We start from the raw sequence: 22,511 nt of genomic DNA, 5'->3' as shown, positions 1-22,511 counted from the left end.
ATTGATCACATGTGGCTACTGTCTCAATGTACAGAAACCAAGATCATTAGCTGACTGTAAAATCTACTAATATGGTTTGGATTTGTGTTCCTGTGCAAATCTCACGTCAAATTGTAATCCCTAAAGTTGGAGCTGAAGCCTGGTGGGAGGAGACTGGATACTGGGGAAGAATTTCCCCTTTGGTGCTGTTCTCATGATAGTGAGTGAGTTATCGTGAGATCTGGTTGTTTAAAAGTGTACAGAACCTCCCCCGCCCCTCTCTCATGCTCCGGCTAGGAAGACGTGCCAGCTTCCCCTTCACTTCTCACCATGATTTTAAGTACGCTGAGGCCTCCCCAGCCACATGAACTATACAGCCCACAGAACCATCATCCAATTAATCCTCTTTTCTTTATAAATTACACAATCTCAGGCAGTTATAGCAGTGCAAGAATGGACTAATACATCCACTGTCTCAAATAACAGCTTAATTGCTGCACTAATATTTTAAAAGAACAGCTTGTGTCAAATAATTTTACATGAAGAAATAATGTTCCTTTTTAAAGTTTATATGCTAGCTAATTTCTATCACACCAATTTTAAAAATCATAAGTAATTTTAAACATATATATGCACATACACTAACACACATATACAATTGAATATACACACCACAGGCCTCAAAATGTAGTATACATACTTCATAATAGCATCAAAATTACCAAATGTTATACAAAATAAGCAATTGCTTCTCATTTTTTTCAAAAGCTACAGAGACATATAAATAGCTTCACAATTTTAATCATAGTACATTGTCCAATATCTTCATACTTCAAAATAAAAATTAAACTTATCCATAAGGAACAGCCTCACTAAAGTCATTAAAAAGTCCAGCATTGCTTTGTACTTAGTCAGAATTTGGTTTAAAAAATTTAAGTGAAAGAATAAATAATTTATTAAATGGCAAACGCAGGAATTTCCAAGCTTCAATGGATCTAAAATGTTAATTTTATAGGAAGAATAGATTTTAAACTGCCATTCCTTAAATGTTGAATATCCAAATTCAACAGTCTTTAGTCACAGATTTCTTCCAAAAACAGAAAAATCCAAGGGACAGACCTGAACAAGTCACTAATTACTTGAAGCTATACAGTTTGCAAATTCCTTGCTCTTATTTCAGTACAGTTTCATATAATTAGATGAGATTTTTCCAAAACTGATACACTATAAATCTCAGTGGACGTGCCAGTATTCTTTCAATAAATTTGCATTTCAATGAGATGGAAAATATCCAAGTATTATAAAAAGGTTAAGAAACAGAAGAAATTGCCAGACTATGTTATCGAAAACATCAAGAAACTGATGTCTAAATAATGTATTCAATCCTTGTCCTGGAGATCAACACTGTGAATTCATAAATTTCTAAGGGAAACTTTCAAACTTGTAATTTGTTCATAAATATTTAACATTGAGAAAAAATTTTTGAATAAATTTCCAGCATCCCAGATAGCATATGATATTATTTTGGGCAAAAAAAAAAAAAAAAAAGATTCTAATTGACTTTTCCTTTTAAAAATCTAAAAAGTAGTTCATCCCTTGACTTTTCTGAATTCTCAAATATATTCTGTTAAATTAATAACATTGAAAATGTATTTTAAAAAAACTATTATATTCTTTTCAACATTTGTTAAGCCATTGTTACTTTTTAATTAAGAACATATTCAATCCAGCTTACGCAACAATACTACAGTTGTGAAAGTAACTGGTTTATCTAGTCAGTAGACTGGTATGCAACAATAAATACTATTTTTGGTGATAAGGCATGAAGATAAAGATGATGATCATTAAGATAATACAGGTATTCGATTTAAGCGAAAAAGGATACAAAATTATAAAGTTCACATTTTCAAGCATTTTTAAATCTGTGCATGAAAAGGAAAATTGCAGGAAATATTTTGTATATAGTCTTATGTATTTGTCTTCGTATGACATTATTATCTAATGTTTTTTGCCTTTATATTTTTCTGCAGTTTACAAAGTTTCTTTAATAAGCACAATTTAATTTTATAAAAATAATGTATTCAATATTTTAAAATAGTTTCAAGTATTTATATCTAAAGGGAGAGCTAAATTGTTTTAATTGACTTACTTTCAAAGAACACCTTAAGAATAAAAAAATTTCATCTTATCCAATTCAAATTTGACGAATGTATTGAAATCTATGGTATGCCCAACACTGAACTACAGACCACATTTTCTAAAGGTCAACATTCTCACCCTCTGTCCAACCATAGAAATAAACTGGTGCATAAGAGAGAATACTAATGATCTGGTACTACTTTCTGAATGGCTTTTCAGGCATGCACTATAAAAATTACCATGAAAATTAATTCCAGGAAGTTCAATAGCTTTCCTATTATTGCCTTTAAGCTGAATTTTCTTTAGAGCATCATGATCAAACTAGTAGTCCCAGAAAGAATCTTCAAAGAATTACTTAGATTCACTGAGAGTTGAAATCTGAAGAACGGTTGCATGGAAATTTGGCCACAGATGCAAGGGTCAACATCTGCCTTGAATATAGGAATTAATGAATAACATGGAAAGACTTAAATAAATACATATACAAATTTTTGCACTTTTGCACATTATACTATCATTTAAATTTCTTTCTATACTAAGATATAACTATGATATAAACTAAGTCATTAAGTATTATGAATAAAATTACAATAATATTATGTATCAAAAGATTCAAGATGTTTACATGTTGGCTGAAAACTTTAGTCTCATCCCAAGTACAATTAATTTTTCTGCAAGTTTTGAGCTATATCAATGCAATTAGTCATCTGATAGAGCTTCTTCCTTAGAAAACTATTTTATTACACACACAGTATACAAAAATACTCAGTATTTGTATAATTCAAATGGAAGAAAAACTTTTCCATTCCATTTTCCATCACAAGTTCTAAGTGCTAGGTACAGTGGTGCATGCCTGTAGTCCCAGCTACTGAGGCTGAGTTGAGAGAATCATGAGTTCAAGTCCAGCCGGGGCAAGATAATGAGACTCCTCACCACCACCCCATCTCAATTTAAGAAAAGGAAAAAAAGTTCTAAGCATGCTTAAAAAATATATATATATATGTATGTGTGTGTGTGTATATATATATGTGTGTGTATATATATATATACACATATATATATATACACACACCAATTCATCCATTTTATTATTTATAACTAAATATGGTATAGGTGTTTGTATTTTTCTTTTGGCAATGACAGATAAGCCTGATAGCATCTGTTTATCCCTCATTTAACTTATCCAGGGGCCAAGTATGGGGGGTACTTGGCATAAGGACATTAATCAGCTCTGCTGAGATCCATCTGCGTCAGAGCTTCATGCGTAAAGTAAAAAATACAGCAGACTTAAAACCTGAGCTCATCAAAAAAGAAATGAAGATTCTATGCTGGAAATGACCAAAGAAACAACAAAGGGAGAAAGTTCATGTAGCACCCAGATCATTTCTGGGTGCTACCAAACTCAATCTCTGTAGGCTGATGCCTTGTTCCCTCACTGCTCTCCACTTGGTCCCTCTCTATGTTACAAAGCATGTACATGGAAACCCAGCAAACTTAACTCTATCCTCAGCTCTGTTCTAGTCAGCTTGGTAAACATGGGCAGTTAGTTCTTAAACCTGGCCTCATTTCTATTATCTGAAATGTTAATGGGGTACATTAATTGATCATTAAGATCCTATTCCTCTTCAAAATTTCTATTATTCAATTTCCAGGTCTGAGACCCCCCAGAAACCTAGTGGATATATCCATGAGAAAACTAAATTTTCCTTGCAGGAAACTAGGGTATGGTATCCAGTTGCAGCCTGAAAATTCTTTAAGTGACCTTGTAGCGACCAGGTACAGCCAAATTCCTGCTACATGTTGCTTATATATATTCAAGAAAAAGTAAAGAGGAGAAAAGCCCCAGTTGAATAATACAAAGTCTAATAAATGTCTTCATCTTATTTTAAAGAAAATCAAACCTGCGAATTTGTGTCAAGAGGTTCCATCGGACAACTAACATGACAACTAAATATCCTGCAATGTCGTGTCTTTCTTCTAATTCAAACACAACAAGGTCTTAGGCCCTGTATTCCACAATGCTTTTGCCCTCAGAAACTGGGGACCTGTAGGCTGGATCTAACTAGCATCAACAGAACTTTTTGGTGGAATTGAATCCAAGGACCATTTGTGCAATTCAAGTCACCCTTCACAGGATCTCACTCTCTTACCATCTGCCCCAGATACACTGGAAGACAGCATTTTATGGCCATGCCTCCAAAGGTCCTGGGCTCTTACATCTCTTTATCTAGTTCTCCAGTTGCCCAAAAGCACAGTAATCATAGTAATCACTATCACAACTCAGTCAGACCACCAATGCAGATGGCACTAATAGTGGCACTCACATCCCGGGGGGTGAAGGGAGAAAGTGGGACATAAAGGGTGGATATTCAATCTCTCAGGAAATAAGGCCAGGGGCTCTATGCCCATGGGAAAGCCTAAAAGTAGAAGAAAATAAAGGAAGTGCCTAAGCAACAGTGGGGAGGTGGTCCCATTATGGGTAATCAGGTCCAATAAAGAACAGAGTAGAAGTTCATAGTGTTCTTCTTTTACTATCTGACTTCCTCCCAACTCAGGTTCAAAGTTGGACATTTGGGGAGTCTCTTGAACATTAAGGTTACAGAGGCAAGATAACTCTTAGCATGTTAGACAGATAACTTTTCTAAATGTCACTACATAGTCTTCTTAGAAAGCACAGAATAAATTACTGCTACCTTGTAAAAAATAATGTGTACATCCTGCTATGGAAAGATAGCCAACTAGGTCCCATATGTTAGCATGGGAGTATCTGCAACTGCATTACAGTCTGTGGCATAGAAATGGATTTGAATTGGGACATCTATCTGTGCCAACTGCCTGGCAACTTCACACCACCCCACAGTTAGCCACTGAGGAACCTCTCTACTGGATGAGCACAATAGCATGGCTCCGAAGCTGAGTGTTCAGTCTCAGGCACCACCTGAGTTTTGCTCATTGCATTCCTTTTTCCCCTTATCTACAGCAATCACAGTTCATTATTGTAAGTACTTGACAATTTATTCAGATGCTAACAACGGTATTGAGAAACTGCCTACAGGTGAGCATTTGAAATTCTGTGCTTCTGACAGATTATAAATATCCTTCTCCCCTCTGGGACCCCAGACTGACAATGAAAGTATGTGAGAGGTGGAGGGAGTTGATCTGTGTCCCAATCCCATATGTATAACGAATATAACCAAAGTATTTATTTATATGAAAGCAAAAGACATTTAGCAACAGTTAATATATTGCATTTCATCTTGTCTTTTCTCCTAAAAGCATATTTTTAAAATTCTAACTAAAATCATTGAGGGAAAATGGAATTCACTTTACTAAGTGAATTTATTTTAGAGACTTTTTTTTCAAATGGAAAGTATAATTTATTTTAACTTTATTTTACTTAATGTGTGTGACTAATCATGATTTCATAAATTAGCTTATAAAACCCCATACTTTCAAATCTATAAAGCAAAAAGTTACTACCTTTGAGTAATAAGATATTTAAAACAAGCATTTAAAATTACACAAACCACCTCCACCCACAATTTGCTTACAAGCAAATTGACAACCTGTCTGTATGAATAACAACTACATAGCTAAGACAAATCTAGAGTTTGCTATATTCTACAGCAAATATATTATAGGAACAAAACATCTTCTTATGCTTATAAAATAGTATAACTAAAGAAAATTCATTTATTAACTATTTTCTGCACAGTGCTCTCTGTTCCAGTCCCATGAATGCCATGGGACACTACTCGGCTATTTCTCTGTATCTATGTTTCATGTTAGTGTGTTTTGGCTATATATAATTTTCTACTTTCACAGTAGTCCTCCCCTCCCTTATCTCACCTTTCTCTTTCCTCTACCCAACAACTTTACCTAACAAAGTATTTCTAAGTTCTAATACACAGCAGGTGAATTATCCAAGTGAGTAATCTGTCTTACAAAGGAATTTACTACTTACCATTGGCATCCCATTTAAAATCCACAGATCACTTACCAGTGCCATCATCCACATTCTCCACTTCCATCACCTCCGTGTTGATCCGGCCACGAAAAAGGTATCGATGTCCATCTGTAGATGCCTTGCTGTTCTTCAATCGTCTTAAGATGGAATTAAATCAGAAAGACTTTGTTACTAAACAATGTAAAACAATGTCAAAACAATATATTTTAAGCAATTCTTTGAAAAAAGACACTAGTTCAATTGACAATATCAAACATTAGACTCCTGGAGATCTTTACATTTGTCCTCCCTCTCATAACAGCACTGGTTGCTTTAATGAAGTATGCAACTTGCATCTTAATTTTTAAAAATAAATTCAAGTTTTAAGCTAAGGATAGTATACAGGTGGGAGAGTGAGTATGTGTTTTGCTCAATATAAGACATCAGCAGTGCCCAGTCAGACTCTGACAGACACTAACAACTGGTCATTTTAAAATTTCATTTGAGTTTCTTTCACCTTCATGACTCATTTTTCAGTAACTAGCGGGTAATTTCCAGTTAGTACTTATGATCCGTCTTCAAAGAATTGGCTGTGCTGGAGGTTCTTAAGCTCAGTGATATCCAGCTATAAAAATATTTCTCCTATCATAGTGTTACAATATAATCACTGTATACTTGTTGAACAAGTCTCTTAATACCTTTGCAATCCTTCAAAAAGGCCTTATTTATTTCTAAAACACCCAAAACATTTCAAAACTATGTATATATTACATCTAGTGCCAGCTTTTAATCTTAAAAAGTATATAACACAAAGTCAAAAACCCAGTTTACAGACAACCATTTCTAACAATGAATTAGGAAGTTATATATGTTTGTATTTGAATCATTAAGCACACAGGAAAAAATATTTTTTCAATGTTTTTCTTTCATTAAAAACAGGAAAAATTCTAAGAAATGATTCAAGGAGATTAAAAAATACCTAGTCACTCAAGAGATTTCCATTGACCTAGACTATTCAATTGGACTCAGTGACAAAATCTGGTTAATAATTTAATATAGTCAAATAATTATTAATGTGTTGTGTTCTGTAGACACACGTAGCACAAGTTAAGATGTAGGTGTACACAAACTGCAATGCCCCCTCTTCCTCTCCCGTGCAGTTAGATACCTATCCCGGTGTGGACAGGGTGGGCACAGGGACGTGTCTCCAGATGCTATCACACTCTCCGGGCTCTTTCCTTGGAAAAAATTGCATATTCCTGACTTAGCTGTCTTCAAGCCTCATCAAAACTTAGTAGTCCGTCATCTCTACTAAAGAAAACTAAGCAAATCGATTAATTAGCCTGACTGGACAGTTTGTCAGCCCCAGACCTTCATCACCTTGCACTCCTCACGTTCATTTTGAAAACAACCTCTAAATGTTCTTCATTAATAGGCATAAATCGATGCTATAAATTAGGAATTCATCCCAGGTAGCTACGAAAATTGGCCTCACAGGAGGTTGACTATAGAGGGGAATGCAGATCAGACTAATACACAGGTAACTAATATGCAGGTATTATTTCCAGCTGGAAAATAATATCATGGTGTTTTGAAAAACAGAATTTCTTGTAAGTTGGTAAACTAACTTAAAACCAATCATGCTGAAAAGACTTAATATCCTTAACAGTTTTAGTCACAGGCAAAATAATCATGGATTATATATAAGAATCCATCACTTAGTTCTATTTTCAACATATCAATTTTTTATGATCTTACTGTGAACTCTGTATGGGCTTTGTATATTTCTCTTGGGCTGCAGATATTAAGACTCAGTATAAAATTCCAGTAAGTGTTTGATCAATTCTATAATTCTTAGCTCAAACAGATTTTGATTTCTTCAGAAAATGGCCCTATTGAAGTTTAAAGACTGAAAAGCCTATAGTTTGAAAATAATTATGCTGCATATTATAATATTGCAAATTTAAATGTCTTGATTCTATTATTTAATTCCTAATTATGTGTTGTAGTGGTCATCAGGACACATATACAAGAATGTATACAATAGCAGAAAAACTGGGGACAACCCTAAAGCCCATTGATAAGAGGATGAATAATTAAATTGTGATACATTTAACTAATAAAATATTATGCAGCAGGTAACATGAAGAAATTTTTGCTACACACAAAATGGATATACATTTTTAGAAACTATACTGAATACAAATTATAAATTGCAAAAAACTAAAACCACTATGATGCTATCTTTTAAAACTCACAAACAAGCCAAACTAAGCAATATCATGTTATACATATCAAATAGTATATCATAATTTTTTAAACCTAGTTTCTACTGAGATTAATAATATTAGAAATATCCAGAGCAAAGATGCCTAATCTGGCACTCTGCTATTTAAAGAATGTAATTCTAGAATTAAATTCATCAGGTCCCTACTTCATATAATTACAACATTATGGAAGTTTGTAAAAGGTTCCCTTTACTCATATTTTCTGAACGATCTCTACATCTTAGAAAGTATATGCTGAGGTAAAGTTCATAAGGGAGTGAAGCATTCTAAGTGAAGGGAACAGATGGTTTGTTCAAACAGGTTCTCCAGTCCTGGAAGGGAATGGACATGATGAACTATTTTGTTATTTCCATTTCTAACTACTATGTATTTGGTCCACATAATACATTCATTAAGTGCATTTGCTAAATAGCAGGATTTTAATTTGTTAAACTTTTCCCGTGTTTAATGTACTTAGCAATTCCAGTCATAAGACCACATAATATCATGATTTGTCCACTAATGTTAATTTCGTAAAAGATTTGGGTCTTGATAGCAGGCATAGATAAAGATGGGATCAATTTTAATGAAAAACGATTTCATTCTCAAACGGAGAATTGCACTAAAACACCTTGATTCACATTACAGTTTCTTAATGAGTAACACACAAGTAAAATAACAGCCTCTTCTACATCTTCCAAAAGTCAATTTCTATCAATCTCAACCTCGCTATCAAACACAGAGAACTTAGAAGAACATAATAAAAGATTCATTTTCACATTGGTAAAAAGGAATTTTAAAAAACTCATCAGAATAGAGATGTCAACAATTTAATTATTTTGGGGCTCTAATCCTAGTCTATTCCCTCTCATAAAGATACATGTTGTATTCCTACGTTTTCTCAGCTTATCTAATTGCGTTTTTGAATTAATGTCTCCTACTAGGGAATTCTAATACTAAAACTCACATGGCAGAACTACCATATATCATCATCATAGCTATCAAATGTTTGCTAACTTGCTCTGGGCATCTTGATGACTGATTTAAGAAGACTCATTATCAGAGATGAAGAATAACTCTCCCTTAAGTCTGTCTTACAGATCAGTCGGTTTTGTGTCTCTAATTCTCACTCTACCAGAAAATATTTGACTATAGTTTTCTAAATTCTGAACCTGGAATTAAATAGTCATTTAAAATCCTGTACTTTCAACTACTGCTTTACCTTTAAATTGAATGAACCTATTGGTACCATTTCACTAAAACAAATGTGTCCTATATATGGTTAGGGTGAAGCACGTAAAGGCTCAGGAAACTTTTCAATTAAATGTCACTCTACTGTTTTGCTTAACCAACATGCAAAAAAATTTTCCCAAGAGTTTAAGAAAACATCCCATAAAGAACATTCTCAAGAAAAAAGTGTATTCATGCTTTAAAACAAATAGTATTATATCAATAACTTTAATACACTAATTATTTACATTAATGATGGCTAAGCTCTACAGGGGACTAGTTTGAGTTTCATTCACTCATTCATTGATTCTGTGTTTCTCAGCTGTCTATCACAGGTCTGCTCCAAATTCCAGAGAAATTGCATTGAAGGAGCAATAAGGCCCCTGTTCTCATGGACCTTGCAGTCTAATCTAGTAAAGGTGGCAGGACGTAAACAAACTAATAATGAAGGAAATAGCAAGTGACAAGTACTTTCCCGATATTGATAGTGACTGGGAGGCCACATTAGATGGGATGGTCAAGGAAGACACTTCAGAGGGAGTGATTTTTAAGTGAGATCTGAAAGCCACAAAGAATCTGGCCATGGAAAACTCAAAGGACAGGGCACACTGGGAAAGGAAACAGCCAGTACAAAGGCCCTAATAAGCGAGCACATGTGGCATAATCAAGGAATGGGAGAAAGAGAAGGCTAAAGGAAAGAGTGAGGTATTGTGTTTGGAGAAATGGGACGTGATGATGTGAGAGACAGGCAGGAGCTGGACCAGGCAGAATTTTGTAAACTAGGGTAAGGAGTGTGAATTTGAGTCTAGGTGAGGCCAAGCGTGGTAACTTATGCCTGTAGTCCCAGCACTTTGGGAGGCTGAGATGGGAGGATTGTTGTGGCCAGGAGTTCGAGACCAGCCTGGGAAACACAGTGAGACCTTGTCTCTACTGAAAAACAAAATTAGCTGGGTGTGGTGGTTTGTGCCTATAGTGCCAATTACTTGGGAGCCTGAGGCAGGAAAACTGCTTGAACCCAGAAGTTCAAGGTTGTACAGAGCTATGAACATACCATTGCACTCTATCCTGCCTGGGCAACAGAGCAAGACCCTGTCAAACAAAGCAAACAACAAAAAAAGAACTTTATTCTAGGAAGCCAATGAGGGCTTTGAGCAAGGTGACAACATGATCTGATTTGTTTTATAAAAGGTGTTCTGGTTTCTGTGGAGAGCACAAATTGTGGAGGTGTAAGGAAAGATATGGTGGGTCAGTTAGGAGACAACTGTTGTCACCAAAGGGGGATCCTGGTGGCCTGGAGCATAGTAGTAATGATGATGGAAAGCTGTGGAGAGATGTTTGTATGTTTTCAATGCAGATGCAGGAAAATTTTCTAATGGATTGGATGTGGAATGTTGAGGGAAAAACAGGAACCAAGGCTAACTCATAATTTTTGGAATTGCGAAAACAATAGAGAGGGAAAGCTGGGAGAGGAGTAACTTTAGGAAGGGGAATCCAGAATCCCATTTCTTCCATGTTGTGGTTGAGACTCCTCGTGGCCATCACAACAGGCAGGCTGTAGGAGTTGAGATTGTTGGGCTAAGTATAGAGATTTGAGAGCAACTGACACAGATGTGGGACATGAGTGATGGGAATGGATAAAATCAGCTGGGAAGAGTCTATGAATATGAAGAGGGAAAAGGAGTCAAATGCAGAGCCCCACAGCACTCCAATATCCAGCCAAGAGAGTGGGATATAATAACATTAAAGAGAAGAGAGTGCTTTGGGAAGGTAGGATTGCTCAGCTAAGCAACATGCTGTTACAAAAACAAACAACCTCAAAGAGCAGAAAAGTGACCACTGGAATAAGAAGCGCAGCAGTGCTTCTTACGGTGATTCTGATGGGAGTAGCTCAGTGGAGGAGAGTGAACAAAGACCTTGCTGAATGTTGCTCATGCCAAATAACAAGTGAGAGAGTAGAAAAAGCGACAACATAAAACTCCTGCAAGGAAGTCTGCTATGAAGGGTGACAGTGCGACACAAGATAAAGGACTTTTAAAATTTGAGATAGGAGATCTTCGGCAATGTTTGGAGTCAGAAGAGCTGAAGTGACAATACCAGAGGAAGAGAGCTAGGAGGATGGGGGATGATATTCAGAGTAGAATGCCTGAAATGAAGATTTCAATTTTATGACTGTTGGTATTGACAAGGTAAAAGTATGGCCCTAGGACAGGAGACTCAGGTGTAATGGCAGAAAGGCTCATTGCAAGCGAAGAGACAGTGGGCCTTCAGGTCCAAAATTCTGGATAGATCATCCACGTGAGTTTTGAACACTTCCAAAATGGCAACAGGAGTAGGTTAGAAAGAAAATGATGCAGGAGCTAGAGAAATCACTAAATTCATGTGTGACAGTGAGATATTACGTGTTCTATAAAGGGGAGATGAGGGAAAGGTAGTGGAGAGGAAAGACTCATGGCATGAACTTCACATGTGCTGAGATTATTGAAGGAAGAGGGGGAAATGATTGGGAAACAGGATTAGGAAGCAAGGAAGACACACCAGCCATTCCTCCAGGGCGTGAGATATGTGGGTTAGGAACAAACTGCACTTCTCCTCAAGAGGGCTCTGAGGACCCAGCATCATCAGATGACAGTGACATTTCAGTTAGATTTTACAAGAAGGTGAAGCGAACAATCAGAGAGCAGACTGAACAAATGTGAAGAAAGGCACTGATGGATGATGGGTCTGGGAAGCACAGAGAGAAAGGTAGAAACTGAGCTGGATGACCCCCAGAGGGAAAGGTAGAAACTGTGACCACTTCTGAAGTGTGACCTGCTTAGGATCTTACCTGTGTTTTCTTTTGCAGTACACCAAAAGGTTATCGAAAAGAAAAAACACCCGTTCTTGAATATTTCCAGAAGAAATTTTCAGTAAGACTCCACACATTAGCATTTCAGTGCAGGTGTCAGTGATGTTGGACCCCTAAGTCAGGAGAAATGCAATTAATGTCTGCTTACTTGGTTGACACTTCTGCATATAATTATTTTTCTACTTACAATTATAGTTATTTTTATTTTAAGAAGCAATCTATGCACAGGCTAAAGTGCAAACAAACAGTAGAGAGAGTTATATACTGATTGGAGAGCCCCTAACCCCTTCGTTTCCCCCGATCAGTCTCCTTCTGTGTCTCCTTCCAGGTTGTGTACATACACAAGCATACAGACTACATGTCACCTATGTCATGTTGAAAGGAGATGACTTCAAATTAATTCATAATGTTAACAATTAGAATTTATCTGTCTTTTTTTTCTCTTTTTCCCCAGTATGTGGGAAAAAGGGGCTCCATAGGCACAAAGTACATGAAATTGTCTACATGTTTAGCAGGTCTCAATTTATATATCCACCCCTAGGATGGAGAAAAGAAATAAAAAGAGAAAAAAATATTTAAAGGGAGCAACTTTCCACAGAGCCTTTCACCCTATTTATTAGAAGTTGGCAAAGGCACACTAGCTAACTAAATAAGTGTTTATAGCATGCCCATCAAGATTACACGACTAGTGACAAAAGCAATTCTTAACACAAGCACTGGCCACAAGAAGTGAAGAGGAGCCACAAGATGGAAGGAGCCTGGCCCCCTGAATCATCAACAGAGGAAAGCTGCCCCCTGAGTTGGACATGAGCGTCGGACTGTGGTGGGAGATGCACAGAAATGTCTATTTCGAGCCATTATAAATATTGTAGTCTATTTGTTTCTACAACCTAATCTATCATAACCAATGCACTGAGTTGGACCAAAAAAAAAAGAAAAAGGACATTTTCCATAAAGATTTATATATGTGCTCTGCAAGAGACTTTAAGTTTCAACTATATCAAGATTCTTTAAATCTGGAGTAAATTTCTAATTTTTGTGTAACTCAATGTTTCTATTTTTAATGTTTCCTATTTAAAATTTAGAACATTAGTTTTAAATTTCATATTTCCACAATAATCACTGATAATAGTTTCTCTGGTTAATTATAAAAATTTAAATTAAAATAACAACTAAATCCTACAATGACAAATCAAACTTTCAAAATGGGGAATTAATTAAGAGAGTTTTTAAATATTAATTTGACTATCTTTATATTGCAAATTTTAGACATTTTCCTTTATTATTTCTTTTTTTTTTTTTTTTGAGACAGAGTTTCACTCTTGTTGCCCAGGCTGGACAGCTCACCGCAACCTCCGCCTTCTGGGTTCAAGCAATTCTCCTGCCTCAGCCTCCCAAGTAGCCAGGATTACAGGCATACCACCATGCCCGGTTAATGCTGTATTTTTAGTAGAGACAGGGTTTCTCCATGTTGGTCAGGCGGGTCTCGAACTCCCGACCTCAGGTGATCTGCCTGCCTTGGCCTCCCAAAGTGCTGGGATTACAGGCATAAGCCACCACACCCGGCTGTTTCTTTATTATTTCTTTTCATCCTGAAAGTGGATATACAAGTGAAGATTTGGCAAAAAAAAAAAGTTACAAAATTTCATGTACTTTATCATGTGTTCATTAAGCAAAGTGGTTTTAATTTACAGCAATTTCACAAAGTGTACAGAATAGCTCTCCCTTAGACCATTTCTTATGATGACCCGTATAGGCCAACCCTGGATGATAAGCTGTTACATTATGAAAGGGTTACTGCAGATATCATCTTAATTTTCACATTAAATAAATCTCCCGAGTACCTCAAATTAACATATGCAGATATTAGTAGGTGCATTCTTAACAAAGCATTTCCTGACTTGTTGATAATTATCTTTCTTAATAAATGTAAGGAGTATTTTATATAAAATTGAACTAACTATAATGACATTGTTATCTTACAACTGATTCAAAGTGATGCTACAATCAATCAAACCTCTAGGTCTTTTTCCTCCATCCTGTACGTTAGTTTGACTTTTTGAATCACCCGTCCTATTGATACAAGAAACTCTCAAGCCCCTTGCTAATATACAGACCTATTCTATCTAAGGCATTACTAAAAGTCCCCATCAGTTCCTCATTCCTGATCAAAAAACAGAGTAAGACTGACTGACCTCTTTAAGGTCAACATTTCTTTATATAAGCAACCCAAATCATCAGTTTAGTCAATTACTAATCACATTTTTAGTAAATAAGGACAAGCACAACCATTGATAGCTTCTAGAATTCATGGTTATGCCGCAAAGTGTATCTCACAATATACATATAACTTCGGTCAGATTGTGTTTTACTGAATCTGACTGAGATGTTTCTGTCACTGAGATGATGTACCTTTAACACTTAAAGCAGGCTTCAAGAATTAGTGCAATATCACCTTTCACCATCTTCTACCACAGTAATCTACCATCATGGCATGAAATATCTTCCTTGAGTAATTAAATAATTCCCTGAGAATTGTTAATGTACTAAAGGATTCTATGTCAAAATGTGCAGATTTGTCTTAAAATATCATCCTAACACAGCAGCTCACAGCATTTTCCTTATCCTGCATTTATCTTTGAAACTCTAAAGCATGCCCACTGTGCCTTTGATTTCCCATGACTTAAATTTGTGCATTATCTCTAGGATAATGGCAGGCAAAAATCATTAAGAACTGTTTAACCACAGATATGTATGAACTGACTGCGGAGAGAAACTACAATCTTGGAAAAGATGAAAGATGACAGGAGGCCTTGAAATGTCCCTACTCGTATACAATGCATCAGCAGACAAAGATCTAACAGAGCTAGATCCATTCACAGTGGAAGAAAAGAAAATTGACAAGACTGACAACTAGAATGTGCTTCATAAGAGAACAGTTCTGATATCAAAGGAGTCTCTTAAAAAAATTGATGAAGCATTTGAACATTCTTACAAAGATAAATCTTTAAAAAAATACTGTGAAAACAAACATAAAGAATATTATATTGTCTTATCATAAAATGTTTGACACACCCCAAAAAAGACTCAGCATTTGATTTGCTCTTTTTGAGGTTAAAACTATTAACTAAAATTATAACCTGATTTCTGTGACATATAAAACAAATAATATAAATTTTCATTTTACTAAGATAAAGTCCCATCAAACCTTCCCCCCTTACACTTCATTGAAATTTTGTGCCTCTTTTAAACTGGATTCATTTTCAGTCGTCTTTTTCCAGAACCACTTATCCTCAAATAACAAAGACTATATATAAATCAATTCTATCTCAAGGTAGAAGATGAATTTGTATCTGCCAAATCACCTCGTACAGAGGACAAAAAGAAACAAGTATCAGCACTAAGCTCTGGAAGACTCACATCCATGAAATAACAAGAAACATGACCTGAAGTCAACACACTGTCAGGCACAAACTCAATCAAATGGAAGCAGCAAACAGATTCCAAAACCAACAAGCAGTAATTTTTAAATGGTCCTGTAACACTGTATTTTTCCATGTAAACAGGTAATAAAGAAATGTCCAATTTCTTTCTGTGTCTCTTTACTTTCTAAAACACAATATTTATCTTGAATCTCATTTATCCCAACACCTTCATATATTAATAATTCCTTCTCTTATCTTTTATCATAATACTGTTTTCCAGATTTAAGAGATCAATTCCAAACAGGCATTTCAAGGACTTAAAGCTGAATTACTGACAACGTAATGTTTATTGATACTCCCTTGTCAAAATACTTCAGTATAGCTCCAAAGGCTACAGTTATCATTACAACATAATCAGTCAACCAACACACAGACAGAGAATGGTCCTGTTCTATGAAATGAATCAGTGACTCTGATTAAACAGCTAATAAACTTCCCTTCCAGGGCATATTAATCATCGCCCACAATTACCTTCAGTAGACTATCTTGCAGAATGTTCTGAATGTTGCATAACTTATATGACTGAGATATAATAAATTATACTAACAAAAGGCATAACTTCAAAAATGAACAAATAAAACATACACTATAGATTTTCTGTGGTGGCAGTTACTACATAAACGCTGACAAAAATCTAATTTTGATAATCAATTTACTTTTAAAAGACAAGCAGGAAAACAAACTTAATCCAAAGCATTTGCCAAATTTGTATCTGAGTGGATATAATAGCACATGGTAAGGAATATAAGCTTTAGAGTCAAGCTGCCTATTTTCAGATCTAAATGTTGTCACCTGTTAGTTATAAGAACTCGGGTAAGTTAAATAGTCTTCAGTTTTTAAATCTATTCAATGAAGAGTATAGCATCTCAGCCAGCTGTGGAGATGGTTATAATGCACTGTATGTGATTATAATGCATACAATGGAGAATCAGTTATTTCTCCAAAAAGAAATTGGAGGGCTGGCAGTCAAGTTCCTCTGCCCTTCCCCTAGCAAATTCACCCAAGCAAGATTAGTTGAATCTTGGATTTTGATCTTCAGTCTTGAATGTAGTCATATAAAGATGGAAAAAATTATTACAGCCTATTCATTTTAGCTAGGGCATGGATGAGACTGTCAAAGAGTTTCAGCTGCCTAGACACCCTTCTCAGGTCTGACGCTGTAGCTTTTGTGTTGACTCTGCAAGCTACCCAATCTTTTAAATTAATTTTTCTTTTAGTTTCTGTTGCTTACAACCATATAACCCTAAGTACTATAATACCTTCAGTAGATAGGTGCATATATTAGACAAATGAGGGAAATTTTTTAAAGCTTTAAAATACTACCTCATATTTGCGTAGCATTTTACAGTATTGAAAGCACTTTTACTTATTTCATTTGACTTCTGCAATAATCCACACTCCATATAGGAGAGGAATTATATATCATTCCCAAACAAAGGGTTAGAGTCCAGACTAAAAACCAACTCTGCTCAAAAGCCATGCTTTTCTCACTGTCATATGTTTTGCAAACAATAAATTTCAATTGCTTGTTTACCTAAATTCAACATTCGGGAATGTAAATAATTTAGTAACACAAAATACTAGATAGGAACATTGTGCCTAAGAGATGTTATTGTTTAAAACGAAAGCTTTCATTTGATTAACAGTGAAGTAAGTCCCCAGATAATTAAATGACAGAATAACACACCTATAATAGAAATAATGCAAATTCATGGTATATCAGACTTGGATTCCATCAAATAGAATTTTAGTTACTGAAGGAACAGTGTCCTCCCTAAGGAGGCCCTGAACGTGGTCTGCAGGAGCCTGTGGAAGGAGCCGGAGAAGGAGCTGTTTCCTAGCATGAGCCCAAGACTCCTAACCTCAAAAACTCGTCGGGGAACTCTGCATTCTGTAACTGTCATGCCACCCTACATCTGAACTTCCCTGTGTCCTAACCCTAAGGTAGCCTCTCCACAGATACACAAGGCTTCCACAGGCTGAGCAAGGATCTCCATTAGCAAGTCAAAGACAGCTCTTAACTCATTACAGCTTCCTCCCAGGGCCTGAATTCAGCCTGTGTGACTCTGTGTCCTTACAGAGAGTCCTATGAGACCAGCAATTTCTCCTAAACTCCCCAGAAGGGACTAGGCCTGAAAATCAAGTTGCCCCCCTCGATGGGGTGGTGGACTGGGACAGGCAATGGAGTTCTTATCACAAATTGCCAAACCCACTGACTGGGCCCTGCTCCAAGCTGCACTCCCTCAAAGTCCCAAAACTCCCAATCTCTGTATGGCCGTCTTTCGCAATCATTGTCAAATCCTACTCAAGTAGAATTTATGTTGCCACTTCTTCTTGGAATCACTTTCTTGGAATCCAACTTTCATATTATCTCCCCTGTGCCTCCTGGAACTGACTGTAGAATTTAAAAACAAGGACTATTTAACTTACCCAAGTTCCTATACCTAACAAGTGGCAACCTTCTTCTCTAACTTCTCTGAATACACAACAGAAATCCTTAACTCCATCCAGTTTTCCCTGTCTCAGTGCCCCATTTTCTCTTGCTCTCAGAATGTCATAAAACCACGAAAGCTGGTGAAGTCGGTTGTAGGCTACATATGATATAGTTCCACCTACATTCATTCTTCCTTTGAGTAACTGGTGTATACTGTGTAAACAGTATCAATAACTTTTAAGGAATCTCTCATTTCTGCAGTACACTCAGTTTTTAGCATATACAACAGGATGAAACAAAATTATGACAGATTCCATTTCCTTAGAGTGCCGAAAAAAGTCTCTGAAGTTTTTGTTTTAGTAAAAGGCCTGGCACATTTCATTGACAAATTCTGCAATTTAAAGCAAGTTCCACTTTTCTTCCAGTGTTTGAGTGACAACAGGACTCCAAAAGCAAACTGGAGTCCATTTTTCTCATCACAGCAGGACAACAGCTCCCCAGGAAAGAAATAATCATCATGAATTAACTGTAAAACACACAACCATTTTAGCCGCCTGAAAGAGGCAGCATTCATGCTGAATGTGAGGGCACTCTGGACACTTGAAATGGAAAGAGTTAGACAAAGAAGCAGCTAGGTCAACCCCAGTTAGCATTTTAAAAGATTCATAGGAGAGAAGGGACAAACAGGAGAATTCCTTAAGGTCAATGTTTGAGGTTTCTTCGCATATCTGGGTGGATATAATTTTAGGTCCAAATGAAAACTAACGTGTCAAAGGTAAGAAACAAATTCATCTAAAGCCTTAAAGATAAAGCAATCCATTAGTTTTATGTGATAACAGTATTTGGCTAGGAGCATTTTCAATCTTTCCTACACTTAAAAGTTATCTTCATTGCTTACTTTATAACAAGAAAAAATTTGACCTAGTCCAAAGCTTATACTCATTTAAATTAAGGCAACGTAATGACAGAATTTGAGTTCATTCTTTGCATAGTAGTAAAGTAACATAGGACCCCAACCCCATGAAATAACTGGGAATCAAAGTTACCATTAGCTGAAAACATTTTACAGATTTTGAACTATACTCTTCTTTTTGGCATAAAAAAATTTTCTTAATGACTCAGGAAGTCATAACATTTTTCATCTTGAATAAACCTTAAAAATAAGGTCATAGCCAATTCCTTCAGTTTATAAATTAAGAAATCAAAACAAAGAGGTTAAGTGAACACGTAATTTAGAGACTGAAAGTAATACCACAGCACACCTACTGAACTTTCCGTCCCTTCTTCACTCTCCCAGGATTCATGCTATGTACTTATGGCCAAAGTTAAGAGAGGAACAGAATCATCACGATGCATAAATGCTAAAATATTAAAGCTTATAGCCCACATAGTATCTATTGGCTCCATCACAAACTTCTTCGGTCAAGGTTAAGTCAATTAACCACCACCTTAAAGATACTTTAAAATAATGATGAAAGTGAGCACTTTTCAGAATTGACTGTAGTCCTCAAGAAATATCTAAGAAAATGACCATTTATGGTTCCATCCAATGCCAGTAATTCTGCACAAGGCCTGCAACATTAAACTATCTTAAGCTCGATTGTCGAGCAAAGTGAATGTACCTCCCAGCCTTCAATGTGAGACTGCCATTCCTCTAAAACTTCTAACTTCTCCATCTGTCTCTTGGCCTCATTTATGTTGGAACAGACAGCTTTCATGGCTTGGAGGGCTTCCATCACTGCTGCATAGTCACTGTGTTTCCGTGGAGTCCGCTTCAGCAGCTCCTGTTTATACACAAAAAAACAAATTGCCCTTTGATCTTCAGCTTTCTGGTACAGCAGGTTCAGCCTGACCAGGAAATGAAAATTGCAAAGATCGTGAGAGCCACTTCCATAAGTGACATCACAAATTCCTCTAAGATTAAGATCAAAAACAAAAGTTTGAATCAATGAGTAAGTGTAACCCAAATGCACATTTTTGCAGTCACTTTAATTTTTCTTCAAACTTACTTTGTTTTTAAAAATTAAGTTAGGTTTCCCCTTTTGAATGGTCAAATATCTTACCAGGAACATAAATTTTTGTTTTTAATAATTTGACTTTTGTTCTAACAGAAGCACATCTTTATATGTTAATTTCATTTTTATAGAGTCTTTAACAGAATAACAAATCTTTAAGTATGACACAATTTCAAAAATAATTTAAACATCTTATTTTCTAATATTTTTGAGAAACTATAAAAATATGTCATAAAGTTAAGTTTTAAAATAATGTCTTCTACTACAACAAGATAATTTATAAATTCTACAATATTCCATCATTAAAGGAGCAATTTATGCTGTTTTTCCCAATTACTCAGGCTTATTCTATGTGATGAATGAACTACCATGTACCCCTCAATAGTTTCCTTTTTTGTTTTTGGTATTTAGGGGATTGGGAGGGTCTTTTTATTTCTATTTTTCCCACTCATCAAAACTAGAATAATCTTTAATCTCTTAAACATATTGAAAGCCGTTGTTAGTTGTTTAAAAGCACAAAATTAAACATCTTCACCCACTGTCTAGACAGTTGGGACCACATTGCTTTTTAATTAGTCATGTGTTTCCTTACTACAGTTGCCATCATCACGTAACTAACACAATTACAGAAATCCTAAGGCAAGTCTTGAAAAGAATTTTCTAAATTCTCAACAAACAGTGTGAAAATATGCAGTTGTTATATTCTTTTGAGTTCTGTTATTGTTGAAAACTCTGCCATAAACTTGGACCCTAAATTCATTATATTCACATCTTGTTCTGTAGAGCTAACACCAGAGGAATACATATTATATCACTCCCAAGACAAGGTTTAAAAGTTGTGCTGGATCACAAATCCCTAAATGAGACATGCAGGCTTCTTCAAAAACTCTAAAGAGTAGAGGCACCTGTAAATTACGTCAAGTGGTCAAGTCAGTCTACAGGCCATAATTTGGGGTCCAATCATCGAAGGAGTTGAATATGAATTTGCATAATGTGAAATAGTGAGAGGAAACCATCACTCACAATCTGTTAGCCATTACTTGCTAAGAACCCAATGTTGATTGACCAACTCAATAATTTCAAGCTCCACAAATAACATCAATGTCTCTTTTCCTAACACTACAGCCTAATCCATAGAATATTTTTTTCCAAGTAAATGAAACACCCTAAAGCAAAGAAAATCCCAGCAGAATTTTTCAGCTGATGGTACAATAGAGACAAATATCAACGCCAACGTATCTATTACATGAGTTAACAGTTTTTCATGTTTCTTTGTGGAGATAATCTACCAGAAAAGGAAAGGAGGTCAACCTTCCACTGCTTGAAGGGGCTCTGAACCAACCTTCTGGCTAAGAAAGGATGCATCCATGATGCTTTCTTCTGAGAGGTCAGTTCAAATACCTGAGTTCATCCCTAATCAGAAATGAGTAATTTAGAATAACCACTTTGTCAGGATGTAACCTTTTAATCTCCCTATCCCTTCTTAAACAAATCCCTTGGGATTCCAAAATCAGGGTAAGGAATAACTGCAGTTATGAGTACACAGGCAAACTGAGTCAAGTCAGAGGTCTGTAGGGATTCTCAGAAAAAAAGGAGACACATTTGCAACAATACTCCCTCTGCAGAGCTGGGGACTCCTGTGTCAGCCTCTCTGAGGCTTTTTATGGCTTAAGCAAGCAACGCTAGACTTCTATTTCTTTAATAAGGAACAAACATTTTCAAATAAAATTTACACAGATACCTAATTTATGGAATTGACAAGATTTGTATTAAACTACATTTTTAGTTCAAATTCAACATTTATTTCTTAAAAAGCAAATCAATAAAAACACCAGTTAATATGTCTCTAGCATTTCTGAGTATTTTTTGAAGTTTAGATGCCAAGTAGTAATTTATATTAAAATAAATTTAATATAAATTTTTGAAAAATAAGTAGTAATTTATATTAAAATAAATCAGAATCAAATAGATATGAATAAAATGGCTAATACTTATAACGTACATACTATGTTAATTGATTTTATAAAATAGTTAAATTAATCATTATTATTATATAATCCTATACATATGCATATATATGTATTCAGAATACACATGCATACATACGTACACACATTCCTACAGGTCTATGCTATAATTTCATCATCATCATTATCATCATCATCATCATC

At 35.6% G+C, this 22,511-nt stretch overlaps 1 protein-coding gene across 2 annotated transcripts in view; it reads right to left on the bottom strand.

The window, feature by feature from the left end:
* PREX2 (phosphatidylinositol-3,4,5-trisphosphate-dependent Rac exchange factor 2) overlaps positions 1-22,511 on the bottom strand; it is a 93,760-nt gene that overhangs the window by 60,760 nt on the left and 10,489 nt on the right. For both annotated transcript variants that reach the window (XM_011976493.1, XM_011976494.1), the window contains 3 exons: positions 19,948-20,109; positions 12,386-12,519; positions 6,119-6,222 (listed from right to left, as the gene is read on the bottom strand). In XM_011976493.1, coding sequence (XP_011831883.1) covers positions 6,119-6,222; positions 12,386-12,519; positions 19,948-20,109 — 400 coding nt within the window. The remainder of the gene's footprint in view (positions 1-6,118; positions 6,223-12,385; positions 12,520-19,947; positions 20,110-22,511) is intronic.

This window comes from Mandrillus leucophaeus, unplaced genomic scaffold (genome assembly GCF_000951045.1).
Source record: "Mandrillus leucophaeus isolate KB7577 unplaced genomic scaffold, Mleu.le_1.0 Scaffold167, whole genome shotgun sequence".
Lineage (NCBI taxonomy): Eukaryota > Metazoa > Chordata > Mammalia > Primates > Cercopithecidae > Mandrillus > Mandrillus leucophaeus.
The sequence above is the reverse complement of the archived record's forward strand: the minus strand, read 5'-3'. Positions and strand labels throughout refer to the sequence as shown.